The sequence below is a fragment of the Eschrichtius robustus genome, chromosome 10 (assembly GCF_028021215.1).
Source record: "Eschrichtius robustus isolate mEscRob2 chromosome 10, mEscRob2.pri, whole genome shotgun sequence".
Lineage (NCBI taxonomy): Eukaryota > Metazoa > Chordata > Mammalia > Artiodactyla > Eschrichtiidae > Eschrichtius > Eschrichtius robustus.
The window spans coordinates 84783949-84810844 of record NC_090833.1 but is presented as its reverse complement, the minus strand read 5'-3'; the positions used below and the strand labels follow the sequence as shown (position 1 = coordinate 84810844).

The 26896-nt window shown below is 45.8% G+C and overlaps 1 protein-coding gene across 2 annotated transcripts in view; it reads left to right on the top strand.

Annotated features, from left to right (window-relative positions):
• Positions 1–26896, top strand: part of GOLM1 (golgi membrane protein 1) — a 57415-nt gene that overhangs the window by 4495 nt on the left and 26024 nt on the right. For both annotated transcript variants that reach the window (XM_068553405.1, XM_068553404.1), the window contains exons 2-3: positions 5691–5840; positions 8074–8253. In XM_068553405.1, coding sequence (XP_068409506.1) covers positions 5712–5840; positions 8074–8253 — 309 coding nt within the window. In that variant the 5' untranslated portion in view covers positions 5691–5711. The remainder of the gene's footprint in view (positions 1–5690; positions 5841–8073; positions 8254–26896) is intronic.

Below are 26896 nucleotides of genomic sequence, written 5' to 3'. Positions count from 1 at the left end.
AAATTTTTTTAACCATTTCTCTGATTTCAGTGCTGTCAGAACTGGAGGGTCTAACCCATCAAAATGCTCTCTGTCATTTATATCTGTGTAGCAGATAGATGATTCCTTATCTTTCCTCTGTGTTTTCTGTATCAGTGAGGGAGGTCCTGTAGAAGCCATGTTGCTCTGGAATTAGTGATCACTTCATTCTGATTAAAGAAGAGGTACCTTTATCCACAGGTGAGCAGTGACTTTGAGATGGCCAAAGGGAGAAAAGACCCTTGACGGAGAAGTTACTTTAAATGGAGTCCATTTGGGGTTACTCTTTACCTCTTAGGGAGGTAAAAAGAAACCTTATTTCTCTAGGGCACACAGTAGTAGATAGGTTTAGGGACAATGTTTGCAACTGCAGATGGGAGGTGTGAGAAAATAGTAGAATAAAACAGAAGGCCAAAGACCAAGAAAGAGCCGGGAGGAAAAAACTCAAACTTAACCTTTAAACAGTAGGGAAATACAAATATTTCTCCAAAGATAAACAACACACCCCCTCCAACATGCCTTTCCTCTTTTTGAAAATAAGTGAGTGCAGCCAGAACAAGATTCACTTGTCAGACTTGTCCAGTGAGCTCTGGAGAGGACAGTGGTTCTCAGCCTTGACCTGCATCAGCATCACGTGGAGGGCTTTTAAACACAGACCCCAAGTCGCTGACTTGGTAGGTGTGGGGTGGGCCAGAACATTTACATTTCTAACGTTCCCACGTGATGCTGATGCTGCCGGCCCAGGGAACACACTTTGAGAACCACTGAACTACAGCAGGTGTCTCAAGGTACAGCAGACCTTTTCTGTAAAGGGCCAGATGGTATTTTAGGTTCTGCAGGCCCTGTGGGCTGTGTCACAGCTACTCACTTCTTGTAGCCTGACAGCGATAGACGGTACGTAAAGGAATGAGCATCGTTGTATCCCAATAAAACTTCATTTAGGGACACTGAAACTTTAATTTCACATATTTCAAGTACTTTTCATGTCATGAAATACTATTATTCTGATTTCTTCACTTAAGAAACTTAAAATCTGAGCTTTCAGGCAGTGTACAGAAGCAGGTGGCTGGCAGGATTCGGCCCTTAGGCTGAAGTTTGCCAACTCCTGAACTAGACCAGGAGGAATTTGGGAACACCTGCCAACGTGTAGTCTCGGTGTCTGTAGGGAAGGTGGCCCTTCTTCAGAAAATCAAGTGCTGGAAGAAACACAGTGGAATTTGGTTCTCCTCATTCACTTTCACTCATTCACTTCAGTTTTTGGTATTTTCACTGCGTAGCGCTAAACATGCACATCAATTCTTAGTTTTTCTTTTTAAAACATTTCATTGAGTATAATTGACATAACAGTTTCAGGCATACAACAAAATGATTCAATATTTGTATATATTGTGAAATGCTCACCACGATGAGTCTAGTTAACATCTGTAACCACATAGTTACGAATTTTCTTTTTCTTGTGATGAGAACTTTTAAGGTCTACTCTCTTAGCAACTTTCAGATATGCAATACAGTATTATTAACTACAGTTACCATGCTATTAAAGGTTTTTCTTTCTAAACTGTTAGCTTCTAGAATTGGGGAAAAATTGGAGGTTGGGAAAGTGAGAGGAGGAGAATCTGTGCACTTCCTGGTAAGTTTTGAAAGCAATTTAAGGAGAATACAACAGACTTGTCATTTAACCCTAATGGTTTAGAGCAGGAGTTGGCAAAGTTTCCCGAAGGGAAAGATAGTAAATACTTTAACTGTTTCAATCTTCGTAATAACCCTATGAGTAGATCCCCATCTCTACTTTTCAACTCTGCCTTGTAGCTAGAAAGCAGCTGTGGGCAGGACTTCAAGGGCTGGGCATGGCTGTGTTCAGCAAACCCTTATGTACAAAATGGGCCACCAATGGCCTGTGGGCTTTGGTATGCTGACCCCTTCCTTGGAGACATTCTTGGGACAGAGTAGAATATCTCTAAACCCTCCAAAAAAAATGCTGAGTGGGGCGTCCTCTGGTCTGTTTGCTTCACTATGGTGACTTCTGAACTCCGTGCAGGGTACCTCCGGCTCTGGCCCTCCGCCATCCTGGTGAAGCCATTTCCTCTGAAAAGGAATAAAGGTGCCGCTCCCCTGCTGTTTGGAGAAGCTGTGTTGTTTCTGCAGTGATGACATTGGTCAAACAAGCCAATCCGATTTGACTGCTCCCTTATATTTGCCTATATGATTAAAAACCTCTATGTGAGAATGAGGAAATGAAAAAATTATTTAACTAGGAGGTTCAAGGGGCTCATGCATTTGGCCAGTTGCCCATTTTCTTATGCTTTTTCTTTTTCTGAAAAAAGTAATTAGAGGTCTCTGTTGGCTTATAAAAATTTTTGTCTTACAAGCAAACAATAATTTTAACCAGTAGATTGAATTTTTTAAATTAAGTCAGTAGAAAGAATCTGCAGGGTTTGTTTTTTTTCTTATGACTCTTTCAACTTACCAAGAAACTTTTAGTGCAGACACACACCACTTTCTTTCACTCCAGGGAAGCCTGGAATTTCACAGAGTTTGGCTGATTTAGGTTAATCTTTTTCAGTATGTCAGGTGACTGTAATCAAATATGAGACAAAACACATTCTGAAGCCTAAATTATAACTATTAATCTGTCTGACACAGTCTGTCTCCCACCCACTTCCATCACCCTCCAGTCAACATAAATTCTAAGGTGGAGGAGAGGAAGGCGTTTGAAATGTTTGACAGCCGTAAACTCTGGCTCTGAGCTCCTGCCCTCAGTCTTCATCAGGCTTTGGCATTTACCACCTGTGTTTGTCCCTTTGTCTTCAGCAGCAGGGTTCCTGCAGTCCTGGAAGTCCGTGGTGAGGCATGTTGCAGGCCCAAAGGCTCACTGTTGGCCCTCCCTTCCTCGTGGTCATCTTCTTACCTGGGCAGCCCTGTGTCCATTGGGAAGTCCAGGGCTCTCCTAACCGTCCCCCTGGGAGGCTGCACACCGTCCGGCTGGCCAAGTGCTAGGTCACAGTGACGGGCTTCTGAGACTGTACGCAACTTCCTGGAACCTCTCTTTTACATAATGTGGTCCTGGTCTGGGATATCTACTGCTGCAGCGGCATCCGGAGTCAGTCCCAGGAGATGGCAGTTACTGCTGCTTCAGTCGACAGCAGAGTCAAGGGAAGAACGCAGATGGCTGGTTCCTATAAAGTAGAACGATTGAGGAAGGAAAACATTCATCACCTTTTTCTTATAAAATGAGAAAAAGACCAGATCTGGAAATGATTTGTTATTCATCTTTCCATCTCTAATAATGATAGTCGGCATTTATCGAGCAATTGACACTATGTGCCAGTTGTGGTTCTAAGCACTTCTCGTATCTTTACTCATCTGTTACTCACTTTAACCCTCTGAGGAAGACGGTGAGGCACAGGTGGGTCCTGTGACTCCGAAGAGGTGGAACCAGGATCCGACTCTGGCCATCAGGTTCCAGAGTTTGTTCTCTCAACACTGCCCTGAGCTTCCTGGTGCTAGCACAGCACCTGTCCCCTAGTAGTTGCTCATTAAATTTTTTATTGACTGGCTAAAGGAAGGAGAATGTTAAATGATCGTCTGTACACTTCCTTGAAGTGAGAGTTGAGTTATATTGTTTTCAGAGTTATAGTATACCCACCCTGACTTACATCTGCAGGAATAACAAAAGATCAAGTGAGGGTCCCATCTAAAAGTTTATTTTTAGGGAATTAAGCATATGACAAAGATGGCCTTTCAAAGAACTAAGTAAAATTAGTTTATTTTATAAAGGATGCCCAAGGAACTGGCCAGCCATTACAAAAAAAAAAAAAAAGTTGTTTTCTTTGTATTTCCTTACTCCTTGCGTCAAAAAGGAATTCCAAGTGGATGAAACATTTACATATAAATATGAAACCATAGATATGTTGAGAGGAGATATGGGTAAATGTATATATAAACTTAGAGTAGGAAATGTCTTTCTAAACATAAGCAAAATCTAGAAGCAATAAAGGAAAAGAGTGATAAGATTAGATTATTTTAAAAACACCACCAACCACCAAAAATTATGGGCAAAAAATTTTACAGAGAAAGGAGGAGTGGGCCCAGTTGTTGGTAATTTAAGAAGTGTCCCAGGCGATTCTGATGCTCTCTGAGGGTTGAGAACAGCTGGAATAGAAGGATACAGCCAGTGGAGTGGGAAGAGGAGGAGTCTTAATTTCACACTTCGTGTGATTTTTCTCCCCAATTGTATTTGTCTTCTTATATTTTAAAAAGTTAATAAGAGTTAAAAAAAAAAAAAAAGTGTGATCAAAATCAAACATGATGAGGCAGTGGAGACAGTTTTAGCAGATCTATAAAATTTTCTAGAACTTTAGTATTTCTGAGCATTAGTCTCTGTTAGTACGTACAATATTTGCTGATATCAACTGTCAGTTGAATTTAAAACTTTTTTCCCTCTTTTGTCCCGAGAGACTAGAAGCTGGTGAAGAAGCCATCAGCCAGTGGAGGCTGGACTCAGCCCTCAATTCATGGGAATTTTGGGGGTGCTTTGTTTTAGGTGATTCAACTAGATTGCTCATTCAGAGACAGAGGATGTCTCCCAGGGACACACTTAGCTACAGATACCATGGGGGAGAGCCAGCTTTGTCAGCTCTTCTGTGTTCTCACCTGCAGGAACTTCACCTCAAAACTGAGTTCCTGGTAGTCTCCCTTCCCCCTCCTCTCTCACCTCCTTTTCCTCTTCCTCCGTTGCTGGCCACACCTGGCATAAAAGCATATCTGTTCTGAGGGAGACTGTTTATTGTGTGTGCTGCCCTCCCTCTGATAAGGTCCTTTAATTTGGCTCAGCGAAAGCCATTTGGAAAAGTCAGCTTCCCCCTTGTCCTTGCTGACCAGGGCCAGGGTCCAGCCAGACCTGGCTTGGGGTTGAAGCCCGTGAGTGAAACATAGCTCCTTTCTTCTCAGCTGTATTTGTGTTTCTTTTAAGAAGCTCCGTGCTCCCTGCAGCCCTTGAAGTCTCCTCCTCACTTGGCTGTGCTGCACAGATATGGCTTCGACGGGAGAGAACAGCGCTCAAAGGAAGCAGAGCATAAATGCCTATTTCTGCTGCAGGCGGGGCACCTCTGGTCCTGGCTTCACACACCTCTAGAAGGCTTTCCGGCTTTGCTCAGGCAACACTTTAATTGGGTATCTTTGGCAATTCTGTCACAGGGTAAAAAACCCTCCCTGGTTAGGAATCAGATCAAAAAGGCTTTGGGGAATAATGAGAAATGGAGTCTTTCTAGTGTGATGTAGAAGCGCTAATATTTGCTATTGCTGCTTAAAGAGGTGATTTCTCAGACTGTACTGGGAGGTAGGAACTATAATTATAGATGAGAAAACTGAAGCGTAAGAGAAATTGTTACCTGCCCGAGGTGTTGAGCCGGTGTGTGATGGGTTTCTAGGACGGTGCTTGCTCCCACAAGCCTGTCCCAGGGATCTGGCCGCACTGCCCAGGGCACACACCACTGGCTCTGGGTGGGCTACTTACACGGTCTTCTCCACTGACAGCTTTGCATTTCAAGGAGAAGATGCCAGCCCATGTTTCGGGGCAGGACACCTTCGTGTTGGTTGTGATGACGGTTGTGGCGTGCCTGGGGCATGCTAATACTGCTACTGAGGCCTGTGTATTTGTTTTTATTTGGCAGATTCTCAGCCTGGTCTTTGAGATGATGGGATTGGGAAACGGACGTCGGAGCATGAAGTCGCCGCCCCTCGTGCTGGCTGCCCTGGTGGCCTGTATCATTGTCCTGGGCTTCAACTACTGGATTGCGAGCTCCCGGAGCGTGGATCTCCAGGTGTTCTGTTTGTGTGGATGTCATAGCGTATTTAAAGCTGCTGGGCGGTGGGGTCCGAGGGGCTTGCTGTTTATCACCACCTAAGGTGTTGCGTGCTGTAATGCTCGCTGGGGGCTCTGCATGTCCCCCCACCCAGCCCCGGGCCTGACTCCACGCCAGCTCTGCTCTTGGGTGGGAGAGGACCCCCTTGTGACTTTTAGGATTGCTGCCAGGACATGCCTCTCTGCTTTTCCTGTGAGTTAACAATTTTCAGTCAAGCCTTTTGGGCTGGTTCTGGGAAGACAACTTACGTAAGTAGTAAGTACCCTGCCCACAGCCCGTTCTGGTCCTCCAATCCACACTCAAAATCTAAGAGTGGTGTTGGTAATGTACGTGGAGAACGGGCACGAGAAATATGTTTTTAGAGGTACGAATCTTTATCAGCATCATTTACTGATAATAATAACTTTATCTTTCCCATTCATTGCTGCCCCTCGTGGGTCAGGCAGTGCTGAGCAGTGACAGAGACTCTCATTGACTGCAGTTTAGTCAGCCTCTGAGGAGCCCCCTTCGTGACTAGGCCTCCATCTTGGTCCCCCATACTGTTTTTGGCCTGCCCAGCCCAGGCATAGCAAAGAATCCCGCTAACTCATCCCTCCACCCCTGATACCTGAGCAGGTTCCTCATCCCTTATCTTTGATGTCTAGCCCTGGGCCTGCCTTTAGCAAGACTCCTGTGAGGCCAGTTTAGCAAGAATCTCCCCACCCTCTCAGTGCTTTTCCACCCACTGACCCCCTCACTCTGCTCGTTGGCTATAAATCCTCTGCTGTCTTTGCTGTGCTCAGAGTGGAGAACAGTTTCTCTCCTGACTGCAGTAGTCCCGACCCCTGTTGCAGTAGCCTTGAATAAAGTTTTCCTTATCATTTTAGCAAGCGTCAGAATAATTTTTCTTTAAGGATATATTGCATACATGACCTTCTTTTGTACACAGACTCTCTCAGGTTGGGATTTTATATTCCCCCATTTCACAGGTGGGCAAACTAAGGCTCGGAGAGGTTAAGGACGAGGGGAGCTGGGATGCCAACCCAGTCTTTCTGACGGCAGAGCTTGAGCTCTTAGCCATGGAAATCCGTCCCATAGGGGCGTTTTGTCCTCCTCTCATGCTTACCTCCCACGGTTGTAGTGCTTTCATCTGAGCTTCCACTGGACCCCTGTTCTCTGGGCAGATGGGGTCTTGGTGTCCAGAGAATTGAATCTGTTTTCAGAGATTGTGTCTTATAAAGAGTGTTAAATGCTCTGTTAGTGAGGAAAAGGAACTAAATATTTGAGCACCAGCTCACGCCCGGTAAAGCATAAGGCATTTTATGTACAGGCAGACCTTGGCGATATCCCGAATTCAGTTCCAGACTGCCGCAATAAAGCCAATAGCGCAATAAAACAAGTCACGTGAGTTTTTGTTTTCCCAGTGCATAAAAAGTTATATTTACACTATATGGTAGTCTGTTAAGTGTTCAATAGTGTTATGTCTAAAAAAAGTACATACTTAATTTAAAAATACTGCTGGGACTTCCCTGGCGGTCCAGTGGTTAAGACTTCTCGCTTCCAGTGCAGGGGTGCGGGTTCGATCCCTGGTCGGGGAACTAAGATCCCCACATGCTTTGAGACATGGCCAAAAAATAAAAAAATAAAAATACTTTACTGCTAAAAAATGGTAACCATCATCTGAGCCTTCAGGGAGTCATAGTAGTAACTTCAATGATCATGATTGCAGATCATCATAACAAATGTAATAATAATGAAAAAATTTGAAATATGGCGAGAATTACCAAAATGTGACACAGATGTGAAGTTAGCAAATGCTGTTGGAAAAATGATGCTGACAGACTTGCTCCACGCAGGGTTGCCACAAACCGTCAATTCCTAAAAAACACAGTATCTGTGAAGCTCAATAAAATGAGGTGTGTGTGTACCTGCCTCATTCAGGCCTCCCAAATCCCTGTGAGGGGTGTGGTGGTGTTTCCACGGCGACACGCAGTGGAGACACAGATGCTCAGAGAAGTGAATTCCACCATTTCTCTAGAATAACCTGTGGGAGCATCTACACCGCTGACCTAAAAGATTGAGCCCTGGGAACACACTGTGTGTGACCACACTTGATGCTGGCTGGGGCCCCAGTGTGGTCTTGCTGAGGGAGCGCGGGCGGTCTGGTCTGGAGATGGCTTGACACGGTCCTTACGCTGCGATGTCCTTGCAGACGCGCATCGTGGAGCTGGAAGGCAGGGTCCGCAGGGCGGCAGCGGAGCGAGGGGCCGTGGAGATGAAAAAGAACGAGTTCCAGGGGGAGCTGGAAAAGCAGCGGGAACAGCTGGACAAAATTCAGTCCAGCCACAACTTTCAGATGGAGAGCGTCAACAAGTTATACCAGGATGAAAAGGCAAGACCTGCTTGGTTTTCCTCTTAATTCTGTTCTAAGTACCATTTATACGCTGTCGAATTCTCCTCAGTGGGAGGATAAGCTGCTGTGTGTGTATGTAATGTAGTTACGTGGAATGAGCCTCTTGATCAAGCTCTGGGTGTCTCCTCATATCGCCGTTAGGCCCTGGGTGGGTTTGTTGGAAAAACTTTTGCAGTGCTGATAAATGGGAGAAATGCAAAAGAACTGTCTTAGCGGCACGTTCGTCCTCCTGTTACCTTTTTTCCTTACTTTCTAGAAGTATGCATTAAGTACCTACTCTGTGCCAGGCCTGTGCCGGATGGTTGTATCTCACAGAGGAATAGCATTTGTGCCCTTGAGTATCTCACAGTGAGAGGAGATGTAGACCTCCTCATATATACTAACAAAGAAGGTAGGGGACCCAAGAGTGCTGGTTTTTAAATTTAAAAAATACCAGATCCTGCACAGATTAAAAAAGGGGCTTCCCATTAGTGAGCGTATCTAAGCTTTATGTGTCTTGCTTTTTCTGGTTTTCTTGGGACTGTGTGACTCCACTTTCCTGTTTGTTAAATTGTATAACGGTGTGAGTTACTAATATCTTCCTTTCTAAAGTGCATCAAACTCATGACTATTTCCTCGCAAGATCTGACTATTTCCTACTAAAACCAAGTCCACATTCAAGATAATGGATCTCAGGATATGACCTCCTTCCAATAAATCAAGCATTTCACAGAGAGAGGCACACGGATTAGTAAGAGCCAAATCTGTGTAAAGTGCTACTAGTTACCAGATCATGAATCATTTCTAGATAGGGCCTCAGACTTTTCCTGTGTTAACTGGTTTAAAAGGTGAGAAATACTTTTTTTTTTTTATTTGCGGAGTACTTTCTCATAGTCACAAATGTGTATTTCTCCTTTGGGAATTGTTCCAGTTTTAATGCTGTTATAGGAAAGTGCTCCCTATAACTTTATAATAAAGTGCTTTCCTATAGGAAAGTTCTCCCTTTTTCTCATGTGTGGGTGACACTATCTGTGCTCCTGAAATCCCCTTTAACTGAATAGAATGGGACCTTGCCATTTCTCACAGTGTGTACACATGCTTAACCTCCTGAAGCACGCTTTGGGAGGCGGCAGAGTTTATTCTCAAGGGATGGAGTTGGCAGAAACTCCATCTGGGATTTGCAGGACGTGCCGAGAAGGTCTCTGGCACCCTGGCCCTCTGCCCAGTTAGGAAGGAGGCCTGTGATGGGACCTGGGGAGTGTTGGGCTGGGAAAGGGGACCCAGCAGAGACCAGCAGCCTTGCCCCATTGGGCCTGGGCCGGACAGGGCAAGGTGGGAAGGACCGTACGTGCTGAGGTCTGGGACCAGCCAGAGCAAGGTTTTCCCATCTACAGGGAGGGAGGAAAAAGGAGGAAGTTTTGTGTACCTGTCTGCCTGCCTCTCCACCCCTGTGTGTATGTGTGTCATTACCTGAAAATTTGACTCTTTTTTTCTGTAGGAAGAATTGTCTTTTATTGATACTCTGAGTCTCTGGCCTTCTACGTTTTGTTTTTAACTTTTTTTTTTTTTTGAAATGGTAGTGATAGAAGATAGAAGGGCTGTTCGTGTCTGCATGTGGTGTTTGCTTATTGCTTTTAACTGTCCTTGTTTTCTTAACTTCATCAGTCTCCCAAATGCCTCTGAAATTTTACTGGCTCATGAAATCCAAAATTCTGAGAATGACTAATCTCTCTTTTCATACTCCTCCAAGCTCCTGGATATTTTTGTGCATTGCACAAAGTGTGGGTGCCTGTTTGGGGTGGGGAGAAGGAAAAGCGATTGCAGGGTAATTTCTGCTCATGGGACCTTCTGCCTTGGCCTTGGTACGCCGAGGGGCTCCAGAGTCCTGTAAAACAGGTTGCAGACAGCCGTGCTTCCCGTATTGTATGGGCAGAGTCCTCAGAGACTGCGCTGCACAGAACCATTTGTTCTAGCGAATTCATAGTAACACAGTCAATGAAGCTTCACCACAGGCAAGCCCTAGATACAGAAATGCTGGTTTATTGAGTGTAAGCTTTTGTGGGGATAAGACTTCAGACTTGGAATTCTTTGAAATGTGATTGACTGACTGTTTCCTAAAAACATCTGCCTCTATAGGAGGAAATGAGAGGGAACATCTCCCAGCCAGAAACCAGGTGACTGTTAACACCTCGGTTCTGAATGCTTCAGTTTTACGGCTTCTTTTTAAAAAAGGGGACATAATGCGGGATCTTAGCACTCCTGCCCCACCCCCAAGTTCAGGAACCGTTTGAGCATCCAAGGGGAGGGAGGCTCTTGCAGTCACAGCAAACATCTAACAGTGGATATTGAAAGTCGAGGAGCCCCAGTACAGAAGGTAAAGTACACGTTGGAGAGAGAGTCATACAGCCGCTGGGAAAGGGTGAGAGTCCTTTCATTTGGAGTTGGAAGCTTTTAGGAGATGTGATATAAAGGTCTTTTCACTTTGGGAGTGGGGGCTCGTTTCTTAGCTCCAGGAGGATTTTTTGCCGTAGCTTGGGGCGGCGGTGAATGGCATGGCGCTTCCGGCCAGGCAGCCCTGGGTTCGAATTCTTGTTTTCCTTAACTGCGTGATTTCAGGGAGGTCAGTTAAGTTCTCCGGACCTGTTTTCTCAGCCGCCAGGTGGAAATAACGACAGAAGCCCTTTTGCAGGGTGGCTGCAATGATTCAGTGTAATATTTATGAAGGGTTTTTCACAGTGCCTGACATGGAGCAGGGGCCCGAAACGCGGTAGCTAGTATTATTGCAACTAGTCGTCGTGGTAGTAATGGTGATAGCGTAGGGGTAGAGGTAGTAGTAAACCACAGCGTCTGGAGTGATAATATGATTATGATTATTATTTGGTTTGAACTCTTCTTGTTTCTTCTAAATTAAAACCACGGGACCAGATGGTCCTGGCTTTCAGAAGAGATGCAGGAGGGGCTGGGGTGTCTGTTAGAGCCAAGCGCGAACAGCGCAGTTGAGCCGTGGAAAGAGCACCAACAACGGCTGTCACACCAGCGACCAGAGCGCATGTTTTTCAGATCTCTGCCGAGCCAGGGTTACGTTCAGCATTACACAGGGATTGTCTCCTGTCTTCCTCTCAGCAGCCTCATGAAGTTGGTGCTCATTGTACAGGGAGGGATCTGAGGTCCAAAGGGAGTTCGTAACTGTCACCTAGGATGTGACCTAGACCCTGGATGGCCGCCAGCGGGGCCTCCATCTCTGCCCCTGGCCTCCTTCTGCTCTGTGCAGACCCCGCTTCTCTGGGCCGCAGGGGGCCTCTCCAGAGCTCTCCATCACCTAAATCACGCAGGGGGCCTGGGTGTGGCCACAGAAGAAACCAGGTTGGCCTCAGTTGGTAGCTGTTAAAGCCGGGCGATGGGATCACTTTTCTGTCTCCTTGCTTTGAAAGACTACTGTATTCCCGCTAGCTCTCCTTTGTCCCCAGTTCCAAACTCTGAGGCAAAAAATACCTGATTGTTTCAATCTGGCTGGGAAGTCCTCAAGAGAAGTTGGGCTGGTCCGTCACCCCAGTACATGACTCTGTGTTATCTATTTCTTTTAATCTTAGGAAGTTAGCACTCATGCTTTGAATTGCAATGAGGCTCTTTTTCAGAATTTTAAAGACCCTACTGGTGGACTAATTGTGATTCTCAGCTGTGGGAGGAGCTGGCTTGCTGGCATGTATGGGTGCAAATCTCACGTGACCTAGGGAGTTCCAGCCTCGGCCAGCATCCTCACCTCAGGCTGGCATTGCTACTCTGCATGGGTATAAAAGTCCCCAAGTGGGGGGCTGGGTAGAAGCTTGAAAGCCGAACCTATCAGGGACAGTGTGGTAATGAAATTCATGCTTCGTTCGGGTCAACACTGTCTAACAGAATTCCCCGTGACGGTGGAAATGTTCCTTTTTTTTGTTCTGTGGTACGGTAGCCGCTGGCCCCGTGTAGCTGTTGAATACCTAAAATGTGGCTAGTGGGACTAAGGAACTGAATTTTCAGTTTTATTTAATTTTAACTAATTTAAAATTAAATAGCCAGATATTGGACAGCACAGGTTTGGACAGTAGAGACAGACCAAAAGCAAAAATAAACAAATGGGGCTGTCTCAAACTGAAAAAGCTTTTGCACAGCAAAGGAAATTATCAACAAGACCAAAGGCTGCCAGATGAATGGGAAGAGATATTTGCAAACTATGTATCTGATAGGTGTTAGTATCTAAAATACGCAGAGAACTCATACAACTCAACATCAGAAAAACAAAGAACCCGATTAAAAAATGGGCAGAGGATCTGAATAGACTTTTTTTTTCAAGGAAGACATACAGATGGCCAACAGGCACATGAAAAGGTGCTCAACATCACTAATCGTCAGGGAAATGGAAATCAAAACCACAGTGAAATATCACCTCACACCTGTCAAAATGGCTATTATCAGTAAGACAACAAATAACAAGTGTTGGCAAGGATGTGGAGAAAAGAGAACCCTCCTGCGCTGTTGGTGGGAATGTAAATTGGTGCAGCCACTATGGAGAACAGTATGGAGGTTCCTCAAAAAAATTAAAAATAGAACTACCATATGATCCAGCAGTTCCACTCCTGGGTGTTTATCCTAAGAAAACAAAAACACTGATTTAAAAAGATATATGCACCCCTGTGTTCATTGCAGCATTATTCACAATAGCCAAGATATGGAAGCAACCTAAGTGCCCATCAGTAGATGAATGGATAATGAAGATGTGGTGTATACATACAGTGGAATACTATTCAGCCGTAAAAAAGAATGAAGTCTTGCCGTTTGCAAAAGCTTGGATGGACCTAGAGAGTATTATGTTAAGTGAAATAAGAGAGAGAAAGACAAATCCTGTATGATTTCTCTTATATGTGGAATCTAAAAAACAAAACAAATGAACAAACAACAAAACAGAAACAGACTTATAGATACAAAGAACAAACAGATGGTTGGTTGCCAGAGGGGAGAGGGGAGGTGGATGGGGGGAGGAAAGAAATAGGTAACGGAGATGAAGAGGTGCAGACTTCCAGTTGTAAAATAAATGAGTCACAGGCATTAAGTGTAGGGAATAGGGTGAATAACTGTGTAATATCTTTGTATGATGGCAGATGGTAGCTAGACTTACTGTGGTGATCATTTTGAAATGTATAGAGATATTGAGTCACTGTGTTGTGTAACAGGAACTTACATAGTGTTGTAGGTCAAGTATACCTCAAAAACAAACAAAATAATAGAAAAAGAGATTAGATTTGTGATTACCAGAGGCGGGGCCGGAGGTGGGGGGAGGCAGAATTGGATGAAGGCGGTCAAAAGGTACAAACTTCCAGTTACAAGGTAAATAAGTACTGGGGTGTAAGGTACACCATGATAAATATAATTCACACTGCTGTATGTTATGTATGAAAGTTGTTAAGAGGGTAAATCCTAAAGAGTTCTCATCACAAGGAAGAAAAATTTTTTTGTTTCTTTAATTTTATATCTATGAGACGATGTTCACTAAACTTATTTGATAATCATTTCATGATGTATATAAGTCAGATTATTATGCTCTACACCTTAAACTTACACAGTGCTGTATGCCAATTATATCTCAATAAAACTGAAAGGAAAAAATTAAATAGCCAAATAGTAGACAGCACAGGTTTGGATCATAGAGACAAAACTCATGTAAAACCCCTGATTTTTGGCCTCTGAGTTAACAGTCATGTTCCGTGGAGGAGCAGTTGGGCCAAGGCTGGGTCTCCTTTGCTTCTCTGGTGCCTTTTCCTTTTCTCTGTAGGGTTCAGAATTGGGTGATGGAAGATGAGGTCACCTCATCGGGTGGCTGTGCTCCCCATCAAAGCCTCTGTTGCTTGCCAGAGTTCAGTGGTGCAGAATCATCAGTTCAGCTTATGAAATTGGCTGGTGTGTATGCCTCACCTTGGGGTTTTGAACTTACTGGTTACAGAAGTTGTTTCAGAGCAATCGCTCTTCGCCTGGCTGCCCGGGAGCCATCACCTGGGAGCTTACCCAAGAGATACAGAGTTTTAAAATACACTAGGTCAGGAATTCCCTGGCAGTCCAGTGTTTAGGACTCCGTGCTTCCACTGTGGGGGGCATGGGTTCAATCCCTGGTCGGGGAACTAGGATCCCACAAGCCGTGTGGTTTGGCCAAAATAAGTAAATAAATAAATAAATGAAATAAAATAAAGAATCAATATATATACTGATAAATAAAATACACTAGGTCAGAATCTCTGAATGTTGGGCCTCAGAAGTATAGAATTTTCAAAAAATTGTATGCACTTGCAGTGTGTGCACAGGCACAAGATCATCATGGTGCAGATAGCTAATCCAGAGAGACTGCTGATGGAGATGGGATGTTTCATGGTATTATACTTTTAAAAATAAAATTGTGTTCTCAGGTTTTTATTTTCATTTTTTTTGACCCTTCCTCAATGAAATGATTTTAAAAGTAGAGGGCATTATAAATAGATATAGTTCTTTAAAAAGAAATTGGCAGTACTGTTACAAAGTAGTTGCTTTTTTTCCCTAAGATTCATTTTTCATCTTTACCCACGTTTACTGGAATCTTTGGAAGTTTTTAGATGTGCCAGGCTGCAGATGTACTGCTCACTGCTGTTCCCCTGAGAGTGCCATCCACCCAGATGTGGGACATAGGTGTGTCTCAGGGTCGTCAGTACCGAGACCAACTTGCTCAGACTCCCCTTCAGATGTCACCGAGAATGGGTAGCAAGTGGGAAACATCACGTGAGCTTCTCAACAGCTGCGCTACAGTGATGTCATGAGACCTAGAACAGTTTCATTATGAAATAGCTGGATGTGCAGAAAGGTCAGAAGAATAGTAAGTTAATACCTCTGTGCTCCTCACTCAGGAATTATTTAAAACAAAAACATAAAGTTGTGGTCCCCTGTGTCTTCCCTGTCAGTTCCTTCCCTCTTTCCCTCCTGCTCAAAGCCACTACTGTGAATTTTAATGATTGTAGTTTCTCTTTCTGAACTTTTACTACATGCATCTAAAGCAATGCATTTTTTTTTTTTTTTGGGGGAGTTCTTACTGTATGTTTGGTTGCTCTAACACTCTTAACTTGCTTTTTACAGTGAACGTTGTTTTTGAGGTCTCTGTTGGTATATAGATCTAGTTTATTCATTCTCACTGCCGTGCCCTATTTCTTTGCATAAATATAGCACAGTTTACCCACCCCTGCTATGGGACCGTAAGTTGTTTCTAGGGTCTGGCTGTTGCAGAGAATGAGCTGCTTCTACCGGGCTCCCTCAGCACCTGTGAGTTTCAACAAGCTTGCAGTATTTTTCTGACTATAGTTTGGGACCCATTAATGAGCCGTGAATAATAATTTATTAGGTTATGACCCACATTGGAAACATTTAAAATATTAGAGTACTGTTATATCATTTTGTATTGTTTGGTCAAACCATTGTGTCAGCTTATATATAAAAATATATGTGTGAATGTTTACACTGTATTATAAGAAAATTTGTCATTGTGAGTCATGGTCACAGGAGTTTTAGGGATAAACTTAAAAGTTGAATTGCTGGAACAGAAGTTGTACATATATATTATTACATTTTTATTAGCTCTTTCCACCTTGCTCACCAAATGTGGTCCTGCTGTTGTTGTCTTTTTCCTTTGGCACCTTCCTGGCCTGTTCCTTTTTCACCAGCCACAGCCCATTGGATGCAGGGAGAAGCCTGGCACAGTGAAGTGCACCCATTGCCAGGGCAGCGGCTGATCAGTCAGGTTCTCTGTCTTGATAATTTTTTTTTTTTTTTAATTAATTTATTTATTTTTATATTTTTATTTTTGGCTGTGTTGGGTCTTCGTTTCTGTGCGAGGGCTTTCTCTAGCTACAGCAAGTGGGGGCCACTCTTCATCGCGGTGCGCGGGCCTCTCACTATCGCAGCCTCTCTTGTTGCAGAGCACAGGCTCCAGACGTGCAGGCTCAGTAGTTGTGGCTCACGGGCCTAGTTGCTCCGCGGCATGTGGGATCTTCCCAGACCAGGGCTCGAACCCGTGTCCCCTGCATTGGCAGGCAGACTCTCAACCACTGCGCTACCAGGGAAGCCCTCTGTCTTGATAATTTGAACCAAATCTCACAGACTGACCGCTTGATGGTAAACACTTCAAATGAGACTTCAGATGATTCTTGGAGATTGGACTGTCATTTTCATTTTCTTTCTTTTCTGCATTCCTGTCTGTTGCATAAATAGATGTGGTTGAGACCGTTGGCATAAATGCTATTATGCAAGTTGACTGGGTGGAAACTCATTTCCTGAGTTATATATAAGTAGGGATATTCAGCTTTGTTTTAACACAAAAAATGATTGTGTGTGAGTCAGGATTAAGTAAATGTCAAAAAGTTGTCTTTTTCTTAATTATCAAAATATTGTTGTTGTAGACAATTTTGAAAATATAAAAAGAAAATCAAAATCACCTGTAATTCCATCACTCAGAGATTAACCACTGGGAACCTTCCACCCCCTTTTAAAAAATACACATTACACTCAAGCTTTTATAAATGATGGTTGCATTCAAGCTTTTATAAATGTAGTGTGCCATGAAGATTGTAGATAAAGTGGGTTCTTTAAATGATAAACGTGTTTGAACACACCTAGTTTTTGCATGTCATTTAAAAAGACCCAGAAACTCTTGGCTTACTCTGCATTGTTATCTTAGGGGTATTGGGGTGACCCTCCCTTAGGTAGGAAGGCAAGGGTATAATTCCAGATAAGAGGATTCTTCATAAATGTTTGCTGAAGGGAACTTTTGTAGACTGCCTTGACATCAAATTGGCGTAGGGGACCATGTTTTGAATGTGAAGATCTGCGTTTGAGTCAAGTGAACAGGATTATACATATATGTGTTGTCCTGTTATTTATTATTGGATAACAAATTGCCCCCAAACACAGTGGTTTAAAACCATGACAGACATTTATTTTGCTCACAGTCTGCACTTTGGGAGGGCCCAGAGGGAACAACTTGTCTCTACTCCACACTCCACCATCTGGGGTGCCCTTTTTTTTAAAAAAATATTTATTTATTTTATTTGGTTGCACCAGGTCTTAGTTGCGGAAGGCGGGCTCCTTAGTTGTGGCATGCAGTCTCTTAGTTGCGACATGCATGTGGGATCTAGTTCCCTGACCAGGGATCGAACCCGGGCCCCCTGCATTGGGAGCCTGGAGTCTTATCCACTGTGCCACCAGGGAAGTCCCTGGGGTGCTTTGAAGGCTTGGGGCGGAGTTGCCTGAAGGTTCCCTCACTCGTGTGTCTGGCAGTCAGGGACCCTACACGTGGCTTTTCCATGTGGCTGGCGGCTTCCTCGAAGCATGGAGGCTGGGTTCCCAGGGTGATGATACCAACAGAGGGAGAGGGAGCGAGCAATTCAGGAGGAAGCTGTCATCTTTTACAGGAGTTTCCCAGGGCTGCCAGGACAAATACCACAAACTGGATGGCTTAAAACGAAAAGCTTGATTTTTCATGGTTCTGGAGGCTGCAAGTCCACAATCAGGGTGTCAGCAGGGCCATGCTCCCTCAAAGGCTCTAGGGGAGGACCCTTCCTTGGCTCTTGTAGTAGATTCTGGTGTTTGCTGGCGGTTTCTGACATTCCTTCACCTGCAGGTGCATCACTCCAGTCTCTGCCTCTGTCTTCCCTCTGTGTCTCTGTACCTTCACCTCTTCTCTTTAGTCATGCTGATTCGGGGCCCACCCCCCTGACTTCACTACAACTTACATCTGCACAGACCCTGTTTCTAAATGAGGTTGTTAACAGGTTCATTCACAGGTTCTGGGTGGACTTGAATTTGGGGCTACAGTATTCAACCCCGTATACCTTTCACTGGCTGGGCCTGAAGTCTGCAGGGTCACTTCCTGTGCATTAGTTAGAAGCAGGTCACTAAGGCCAGACCAGATGAAAGGGGCGGGAATTAGACTCCATTTTGGGGAGCAGTGTCAAGAACTTGAGGGGATATTTTTAAACCACCGCATTTGTGTGGGTACAAATAATCCTCACATCGGCACCCAGTGAAATACTATTTTCTTTGTACCGGCGTATAGGTGTATACCTATAAAACAGGTTTTTAAGGGTCCTCAGTGGAAACAGAGCCCCAGGTTATAGTTAGTTTTGGCAAAAGCTAATGGAGAGTCTCTTGTACAGGTCTACTTCGACTCCTGGGGATGGCACAGAGTGGTTGAATTCATTCTTTTACTCTTGGCAGAATGCCAGTTAATGTTTGTGGGTCTGAAGACTTACCAAGATCTTGGGTAGCCTCCTGACTAGTTGCTGCCCTGTAGCCACGTGGTGGCCCTAAATGCATTTGAGGGACTGATTACCTAATATTTGAGATGGTCGGGGGAGAAGTCTGGGAGACCCTGAATTACTAAGTAGCACTTTGTCCAGGGAAGGCTGAACGTCCTGCTGTTGTGTTCATTTTCACTTGCCAGAAGTGAGAGTCAGAAATAGCTTCATTTGCCATAGTTTTGTTTGGGACATTCTTTCTAGGCTGGTTTCTTGCAGCCATTTGTCTGCTTTGGCATATTGAGACGTTTCACTTATTTGTTAAAATATGTAAATTAACACTGAGTAGTGCAAAGAAAATCGTTTGAGTAACATTTCATTTGTGGTGGAAATACGGTTCCTGTGTTGTTCCTGACCTAAAAGAAGAAAGATGGTAAAGCGGGAGGGTGGAAGAGGGGACGCTGGCGACACGTTAACTGTTTTGTGTCCAGGAAGAGGAAATCTTAAATAGAAGAGGCAGCTGGGAAGGTGGAGGGAGGACGCCCCCATTCCACTTGCCTCGGCCCCCTGCTGTCACTCACCTGTGTGACCTGCGCCCCCATCGAGGTGGCCTATCAGCTGCCGGTTTGTCCTCTCTTGCACGGTGACGTGGGGCACGAAGGGGCTCTGGAAGGCATTATTTGAGGTGAGTGGCGGGAAAATATCCTACGTTTCTGGGGCTTTCCTGTTGTGAGTGACGGGTAGTGGGGGGGGGTGGTGTTGGGGCCAGGAGAACCCCAGGTGTGTGCCTCCTGGCTCCTGTGCGGTGTTTGGACCTGGGCTGGGGCTGCTTCCCTCGGTCGCAGCAGCGCTGGTTTCTATGAGTGACTTCCTCTGTAAGATTCTGCCTCTTGCAAAGGAAACGACGAGCATTAAGAACTCTGGCCATTTGTCCTGCTTTAGAGTTCCCAGGATGCTTTCACACATGTCATTTCTCAACGTGCCAGCCTGGGAGACAGGCACTGTCACCTCTGAGATGGAGGCGAGGACTGACCCCCTGAGAGGTAACCCGGCTCGGGCGCCTGCAGAGTGGCCGGCGGGGGCAGGGCTGGGCCCGGGCTACTGGTTCTTTCCATCCCTTTGGCCTCACCACCCTGAATTTTCAAACAGCAGGACGCAGTTCTGAGTGTTCCAGTTTCTTCTTTCTGGGCCAGCCTTTCTTCCGTAGCTGGGAACAGTGATGATTTTCTTCCAGACAGTGGGTTTTCTTAGGGAATCAGAGTAGACTTGTGCAGATAAAAGTATTTTTTTTGATTTTTATCACCTTTTACCCCTGTGCTTGACTGAAGAATCAAGGGTTCTAAAATAGCTTTTCTGTTTTTATTGCCGTAAATTCTCCATGTCCATTTCTATCCATCTGTTCAGTATTTATTCTGTCAGGTGCTGGCCTTGAACCCTGTGGTGGAACAGGCCGGGCCCTTTGTCTGTGCACTTCCCGTCGAATGCAGCAGAAAGACGAGTTAATAGGTCTATCGGGGTCGATTTTTAAGCAGAAAGGATTTAGTACAGGGAAGCAGGTGACTATAGAAAGGTGGGAGGGTCTGGAGGAGCAGCCCCGGGCCAGGGACGGCTCCTGGGGCACCAGGCAGGACTGGCCCCAAAGGCGCGCTCCCTGTGCCCGACCTAGAGCTGGACAGGAGGCGGCTGCTGCACCTCTAGCTCAGAGCCAGGGTCCCCTTGCCTTGCTGCATTCCGCACCTCCAGCCCCCTCACCCTGTTCAGCGTTCCAGTCGCAAGTCAATACCTCTGATCTGAATCTAAATCCTGCTGGGAACGAATCTGAAGAACGTGCATTAGCCTTTGCCATTCAGGAGGGCACAGTAAGTAAGAGCTGCATGCCTCAGACGCCTAGTGCATCTTCCACCAGGCAGGTGGAGCGGGGTGTCTGCACGCTGTGTGAGTCGCCGTGTGAGGAGAGCCGTCTCACGTGTCACCTGGAAGTGACAGGTGAATGTGTCCCTCCCGAGGTGCGGGGACAGCACCTCGTGGCTGGGCGTAGAGAGAGTGGGGTTGGACGCAGAGTAGAGAGGGGTGCAGGGGCCCTAAGAAGAGGATCTTTTTTAAGTCACTAGGGGGTTTGGACTTGAGTTCGAGGACAGGGGAACCATCACAGGGTTCAAGCTGTAGATCAAGGCTGTCAGATCAGATCTGGGGGCTTAAAAGGCAGGCCCGGGCCCCTGGGGAGCGTGCTTAGGGTAGGGAGCGGGGCAGAGAGGAGGCAGACCACTCAGGCAGCTCTTGAAATATCTGAATCAAACATGTTGCTGAGCTGAATTGAGGTAGGAATGGAATGAATTCTGTAAAGTGAGCATATTCGAGAGACGGCCAGGAGGAAGAGTGGACAGGCCTGGGTGGCAGGTGGGATGGGTTGGGGTGAGGGACAGGTCTGTATAGAGGCAGAAAGGGGAAGCAGGTGAAAGCAATCCACCAAAAATCTGTTTCCTGAGAAAAAGTGTTTCAGAAGACTCTCAGTCTTTTCAGGTTGTAAATACTCTAGTTTGCTGCTTGAATGTAGCTTCAAAGACAGCTTTGTGATTAAACTCAAGTAATTTACCCCCCAACATTAAAAAGAAAAAAGAGTGTTTGTTAGGAGAAGCAGCAAAACACATTTTCTGGGCCGTCCCTGCTTTGCAGGGAACGCACCTGGGGTCTGTTGTGGTTGGTGCTGGACGTCAGGAGAAGCTAAGGGAGAAGCTTACTTGATTCAAGACCCAATTAGATGTCACAGTACATCCTGGGTTAACTCCACGGGGAGGGCGGTATCTTGCCTTCCCGTCTGTGAATTGCCCCTGACCGTCTGGGTTGAGCAGGCGGGTGTGTGTTTTCTGTGCTCCGCTCTCCTGTGTCCACAGGAAGGGAAACAAGCCCTGCAAAGGTGCTCGCTCTCCGCTCGGCTTCTTCCTACAGGAAAGAGCCTTTCCATCAGCATTTCCTTGCTCCTCGGGAGCGAGGGGCGCCCCCGGGTGGCTTTTGTCTGGTTCTCCCCTCCTCACAGTTCCCCGACCCTCTGCTCTTCTAACCCAGCACTGCGGGACAGGCGTTTGATGTGAAATACAAAAAGGGAATTTGACCTAGCCGTCTTTTCATGTATTTCCCTTTGGTGTTGATGAGTGAGATCTGTGGTTTCGTGTTTAAAACAGTGTGGGATGTGTTAGGAGCGCTGGCTGCAGCCCTGGATCCGTACACTTAGTTCAGTTTTCTCCTTAGTCCCCAAGTGTCTGTGTACACCCTGTTTGTGGAAAGTCGGAACTTCCCAAACTGTGGCCTCTCCCACAAGGGAGGGCGAGTTGTTGGGATTCCCATTTGGGAACAGGAAAACTGGCGCCCACGGAAGGGGCTCAGCCCAGCTCCTCCTGCGGCCTTTGTGATGGGTGGGTTGGAAGGAGGCTGGACCCCACGCTGCCAGCGGCAGGGGCGCTTCCAGGCCGGTTGAAGGACAGCCAGGGAGCGTTTGGATTGCTGAGGCTGTACGTGCTGCCATCAGTGCTTTTCTTCCTCCGAAAGCAGGGATGAAGATTTTCCAGCTCCAGCCCCTGTGTGGGCAGCTTTCCAGCTGTGCCTGTCCTGGTGAGGGCTGGGGCGTGGTGCCGAGGAGGGGCACCCCAAGTGGGCTGCTCCAGGGGAAGGGCCCCAAGTCCCCTGGCAGCTGATGACAGACCATCAGGGTCTGCGCGCTGAGAACGAGGCCATTCTGCCTGAGAGCCAGCTGTTAGAGAGTCAGCAAAGAACCATCTGGGGTTCCCACTGCCTGCCCTGTTTGGGTCCTCCTGGCAGTTCTCTGTGACCCAGGTCACGGTGGGCTAGAGGCTGGGCTGGGCTCTCCCCCTCCCCTCCCCTCCCCTCCTCCCCCCCACCTCCCCTCCCCTCCACTCCCCCCCCCACTCCCCTCCCCTCCTCTCCCCCTCCCCTCCCCTCCTCTCCCCTCCCTCCCCCTCCCCTCCCCTCCCCTCCCCTCCTCCTCCCCTCCCCTCCCCTCCTCCTCCCCTCCCCTCCCCTCCCCTCTTCCTCCCCCTCCCCTCCCCTCCCCTCCTCCTCCCCTCCCCTCCCCTCCCCTCTTCCTCCCCCTCCCCTCCCCTCCCCTCCCTTCCCCCTCCCCTCCCCCTCTCCTCCCCTCCTCCTCCCCTCCCCTCTTCTCCCCTCCCCCTCCCCTCCCCCTCCCCTCCCCTTCCCTTCTCCCTCCCCCCTTCCCTTCTCCCTCCCCCCTCCCCTCCCCTCCTCCTCCTCTCCCCCTCCCCTCCCCTCCCCTCCTCCTCCCCTCCCCCTCCCCTCCTCTCCTCTTCCCCTTTCTCCTCTGCCTCCTTCCCTCCCTTCATCTTCTATTCCCTACCCTCCCTTCCTCCCCTCTCCCTCCGTCTGTCCTCCCTCCTTTAACCATTGTGCCCCTTCCTGGGGAGCTGGGCATGGGTGTGAACCAGTCTTGGTCCAAGGCTACCTCCCTGTCGGCCTCGTTCTCGTCCGCACGGTGGGCAGCTTGAGCAGACCTGGAATCAGAATCCACAGAACCTTCCGTCTCCTTTCAAGTCTTTTTATTTTCTTCAAGAAAATCACCACTCTCCCCCATCTTTTTTCTGATGCTCTCAATCTCTCTATTTATTTCTCTCTTTCTTGCTCCTCCCTTTTATCCCTTAATGAGCCTCAAAAGCCCTTATAGCTGATAAATTGTTGACGGACCTGTATATACTGTGATAAGACAACTGCTCAGTTTGGGGAGTGAAATTGGAGTCGTCCCTGGGTAGCCTCGGGAGATCGGTTCCCGGACACCCCGTGGCTGCCAGCCTCCGTGATGCTCAGGCCGCACGTATGACTGGTGGAGTGCAGCCCGCCCTTGTGTCCGTGGCTTCAACCGACGGCGGGTGTGAAATCGTGGTTACAGAGGGCCAACTGTGTAAGTGAGAAGTAACACATGGGAAGGATCCGCGCCTCTAAAAGGTCTTGAGCCTCCCAAAATTCCCTTCAGAAAACAAAAGTTTGGGGATTCCCTGGCGGTCCAGTGGTTAGGACTCAGTGCTTTCACTGCCATGGCCTGGGTTCGATCCCTGGTCGAGGGACTAGGTAAGATCTTGCAAGCTGTGTGGCACGGCCAAAAAAAAAAAAAGTTAACCTCACTATCATCTAACTCACCTTTTTTTCCCACTAAAATCAGCCTTGTAGTTAAGATTTAAAAAAGGATTTGTTTTTAACTTTGCTTTTTCTGTTTTAATTATTGGCAGTGTCACAAGATTAGTGTGTCTGTGTGTGTAGACTAACTGTAGAAAAGTTTAAACATGAAAAAGTAGACAGAATGATCTAATGGATCCCCAGTGTCCAACATCAAGCTTCAGTGATTATAATTCATGCCGTTTTGATCATTCATATTTCAGTACGTATCTCTAAAAGGTGGGATCGTCCTTTGTCGTAACTGCACGACCCCCAAACTCCAAATAATTTCTTAATATCAAATATTCCGCCAGTGTTCACATTTCTGCATGTGATATTTTAAATCACAGCAGTGACTTATGTCAGCTGTAGGGTTTTGTGGACTGGACGTGTTGCCTCACCGTTTGTGCTGTGGTTTCTCTGAGAAACCACGTATGTTCAGTGGGCCAGCGTTTGGCCCACAGGCACCGTGGGTATGAAGTGTTTGGATGACAACTTGTCTGTTGTTGCTGTGAATCGGTGCCAGTGTGAGTGTGTAATCCTATCGGGATGTCGTAAATAAATAATAACTAACTGGCACTCTCCTGCCCTCTCTTCTTATTGCTCAGGGGCTATGCTCTCTCTCTAGCAGGTGGCTGCTGAGCTCTGAAATGTCCCAGTTGAGATGTGCTGTAAGTGTGAAATGTGCTAGATTTCAAAGGCTTGGTGTGGGAAAAAAAAAAAAAAGTAAAGTATCTCATTAATAGTTATGTTGATTACATCTTGAAATGATAATTCGGAGGTATTTAGATTAAATAAAATATTAATATTTAATTTCATCTAATTTAATTGGGATGAATTCACACAACATAAAAGTCACCACTTTAATCATTTTAAAGCGTACAAGTCAGTGGTTTTTAGTATATTCACAGTGTTGTGCAGCCATCACCACTATCTAATTCCAGGACATTTTCATCCCTCTAAGAAGAAACGTGTACCCGTGGAGCAGTCGCTCCTCGCTTTGCCCTCCCCCCAGCCCGCAGTGACCACTAATTTATTTTTTCTGTATAGGTGTGCCTGTTACGGGTGTATATCGTGTTTCAGTGTGTCAATACTTCATTTCTTTTTATGCCTGAATAATATTCCATTATATGGATAGACCACTTTTTGTTTATCCATTCATCACTTGATGGACATTTGGGTTGTTGCCACTTTTTTGGCTGTTCTGAATAATTCTGCTGTGAACATTTGTGGACAGTTTTGTGTAGACATGTGTTCCCTTGGGGATATACCTAGCAGCAGAATTACTGGGTCATATGATAACCGTTCAGCTTTTTGAGGAGCTGGCAAATTGTTTTCCATGGCGACCACACCATTTTACATTCTCACCAGCTGGGTCTGAGCGTTCCAGTTTCTCCACATCCTTGCAGTACTTGTTATTTTCCTTTTGTTTGTTTGTTTGTTTTTCTTGTAGCCTTCCTAGTGTTGTGAAGTGGCACCTTCTCATTTGATTTGCATTTCTCTAATGACGCTGAGCATCTTTCATGTACTTCTGGCCATTTGTGTATCTTCTTTGGGGAAATGTCTATTCAACCCTTTGCCTAACCTGTTTCTTTTTTACTTAATGTAATGTAACTGCTAGAGAATTTAAAGTTCCCATATCTGACTGACATTATGTTTCTGTTGGGTAGCATTGCTTTGGGAGATTTTGAATTGGTGAGGGGTAAAGAGAAAACTCTCATGAATACTTCATATTCTTCCCTTCATTCTTAATGTCATTCACCGGTCACGAAGGTTAAATTCTTCTTTTTGAGGTTCATCTCCCAGAGCATTAACAGGAATGTCATTACAAAGAAGTTATCCAGGCACCTGATTGCCAGTGGGTTGACAAGGGCCAGATTGTTTGAGGGTCATCTTTAGCAAGGCTTAAGATGGACCCACATCTTCAAAGCAGGTTGGTTACTTTAATGAGCCAAATAAACACAGCAATAAAGGTCACCTTCTCTTTTTTATAACGTGATGAGCCTCACACTTCCAGTGAGCTTTTCAAAAGTTAGCATTTTAACAAATTTAGTCATTTGTGTCTTACTGAGCTTTTCAGAACATGATAATCTATTGTAGATTTATTGCTTTGGAAATTTGCTATGACATGTTGAGGTTATTTTCTTAGGAATCTAATGGAGAAATAGTTTGATAAAATGTACTTGTTTCCTGCCTGGAATAGAATGGTTATAATACATTTGTTTGTGGGTGATCCATTCCAAGATCTTCTGAGCTTAGTGTCCAGTTAAACTCTGGTGGCACTTCCTTGTCTGCTGCTGAGACTTCCCAGGGGACCGGGTCACACACACCAGGAAGTACAGCTCCCCCCAAAGTCACTCTGCACCAAAATGCGAAAGTCAACTGGGTTGTTTAGAGTACAATATGTAATTATTTTAAAATAATTTTGTTTAATGCAGGGGTTTTTTTCCTTTATATTGAACCCCCCCAAAAAAGCTAGAAGCGTTTTCCTAGTTTTCCTGAAAATGATTCAAGATTTTCAGTAAATATAAAACTGCATATATAAAGATCTTGCTGGCATTTTATGGTTCTTTTCTCATTTACTTACGTGGAGACTGTATTTTTCCATGCATCTGTAAGTAGGTGGGGGAAGATAACTAAAACGTATTTTGTTTGGAAGAATAAAGTCACATGGGAGACAAATATCTACAGATGTTTCAAATTGCAGCAATTCCTAAGCCCTCAGGCGGGTTGCAAACTCTAATAAGGATTTTTTTGGGTGGGGCTGAGGGGAATGAGCAGAGAAGGGGCAAGTAAGATTGCCATAATTGTTGTAGAAATGATTTGCCCAGGAGAGATCGGGCTTTCGAGATTATCAGGATGTAATCATCTAAGTGCTTCCTTTTCTTTTTCTGTTCTGTTTCAGCACTGTTGTTCAGAGGGAAGGTGGTTTTGATACCCATGCAAGGTGGAAATTGAAGTGTACAATTCAGTTTGTGTTAAATATATTCATATTGTTGTGCTGCACATGTCTGGAACTTTTTCGTCTTACAACACTGAGACTCTACGCCCATTAAACCCTAGTCCGTCCCCTCCACCTACCCCTCCCCCCTCCTCCCCTCCCCCACCCTTGGCAGCCACCTTTCTACTTCATGTTTTCATGATTCCATCTGCTTTAGACACTGCCTGTGAGTAGAATCATACAGTAC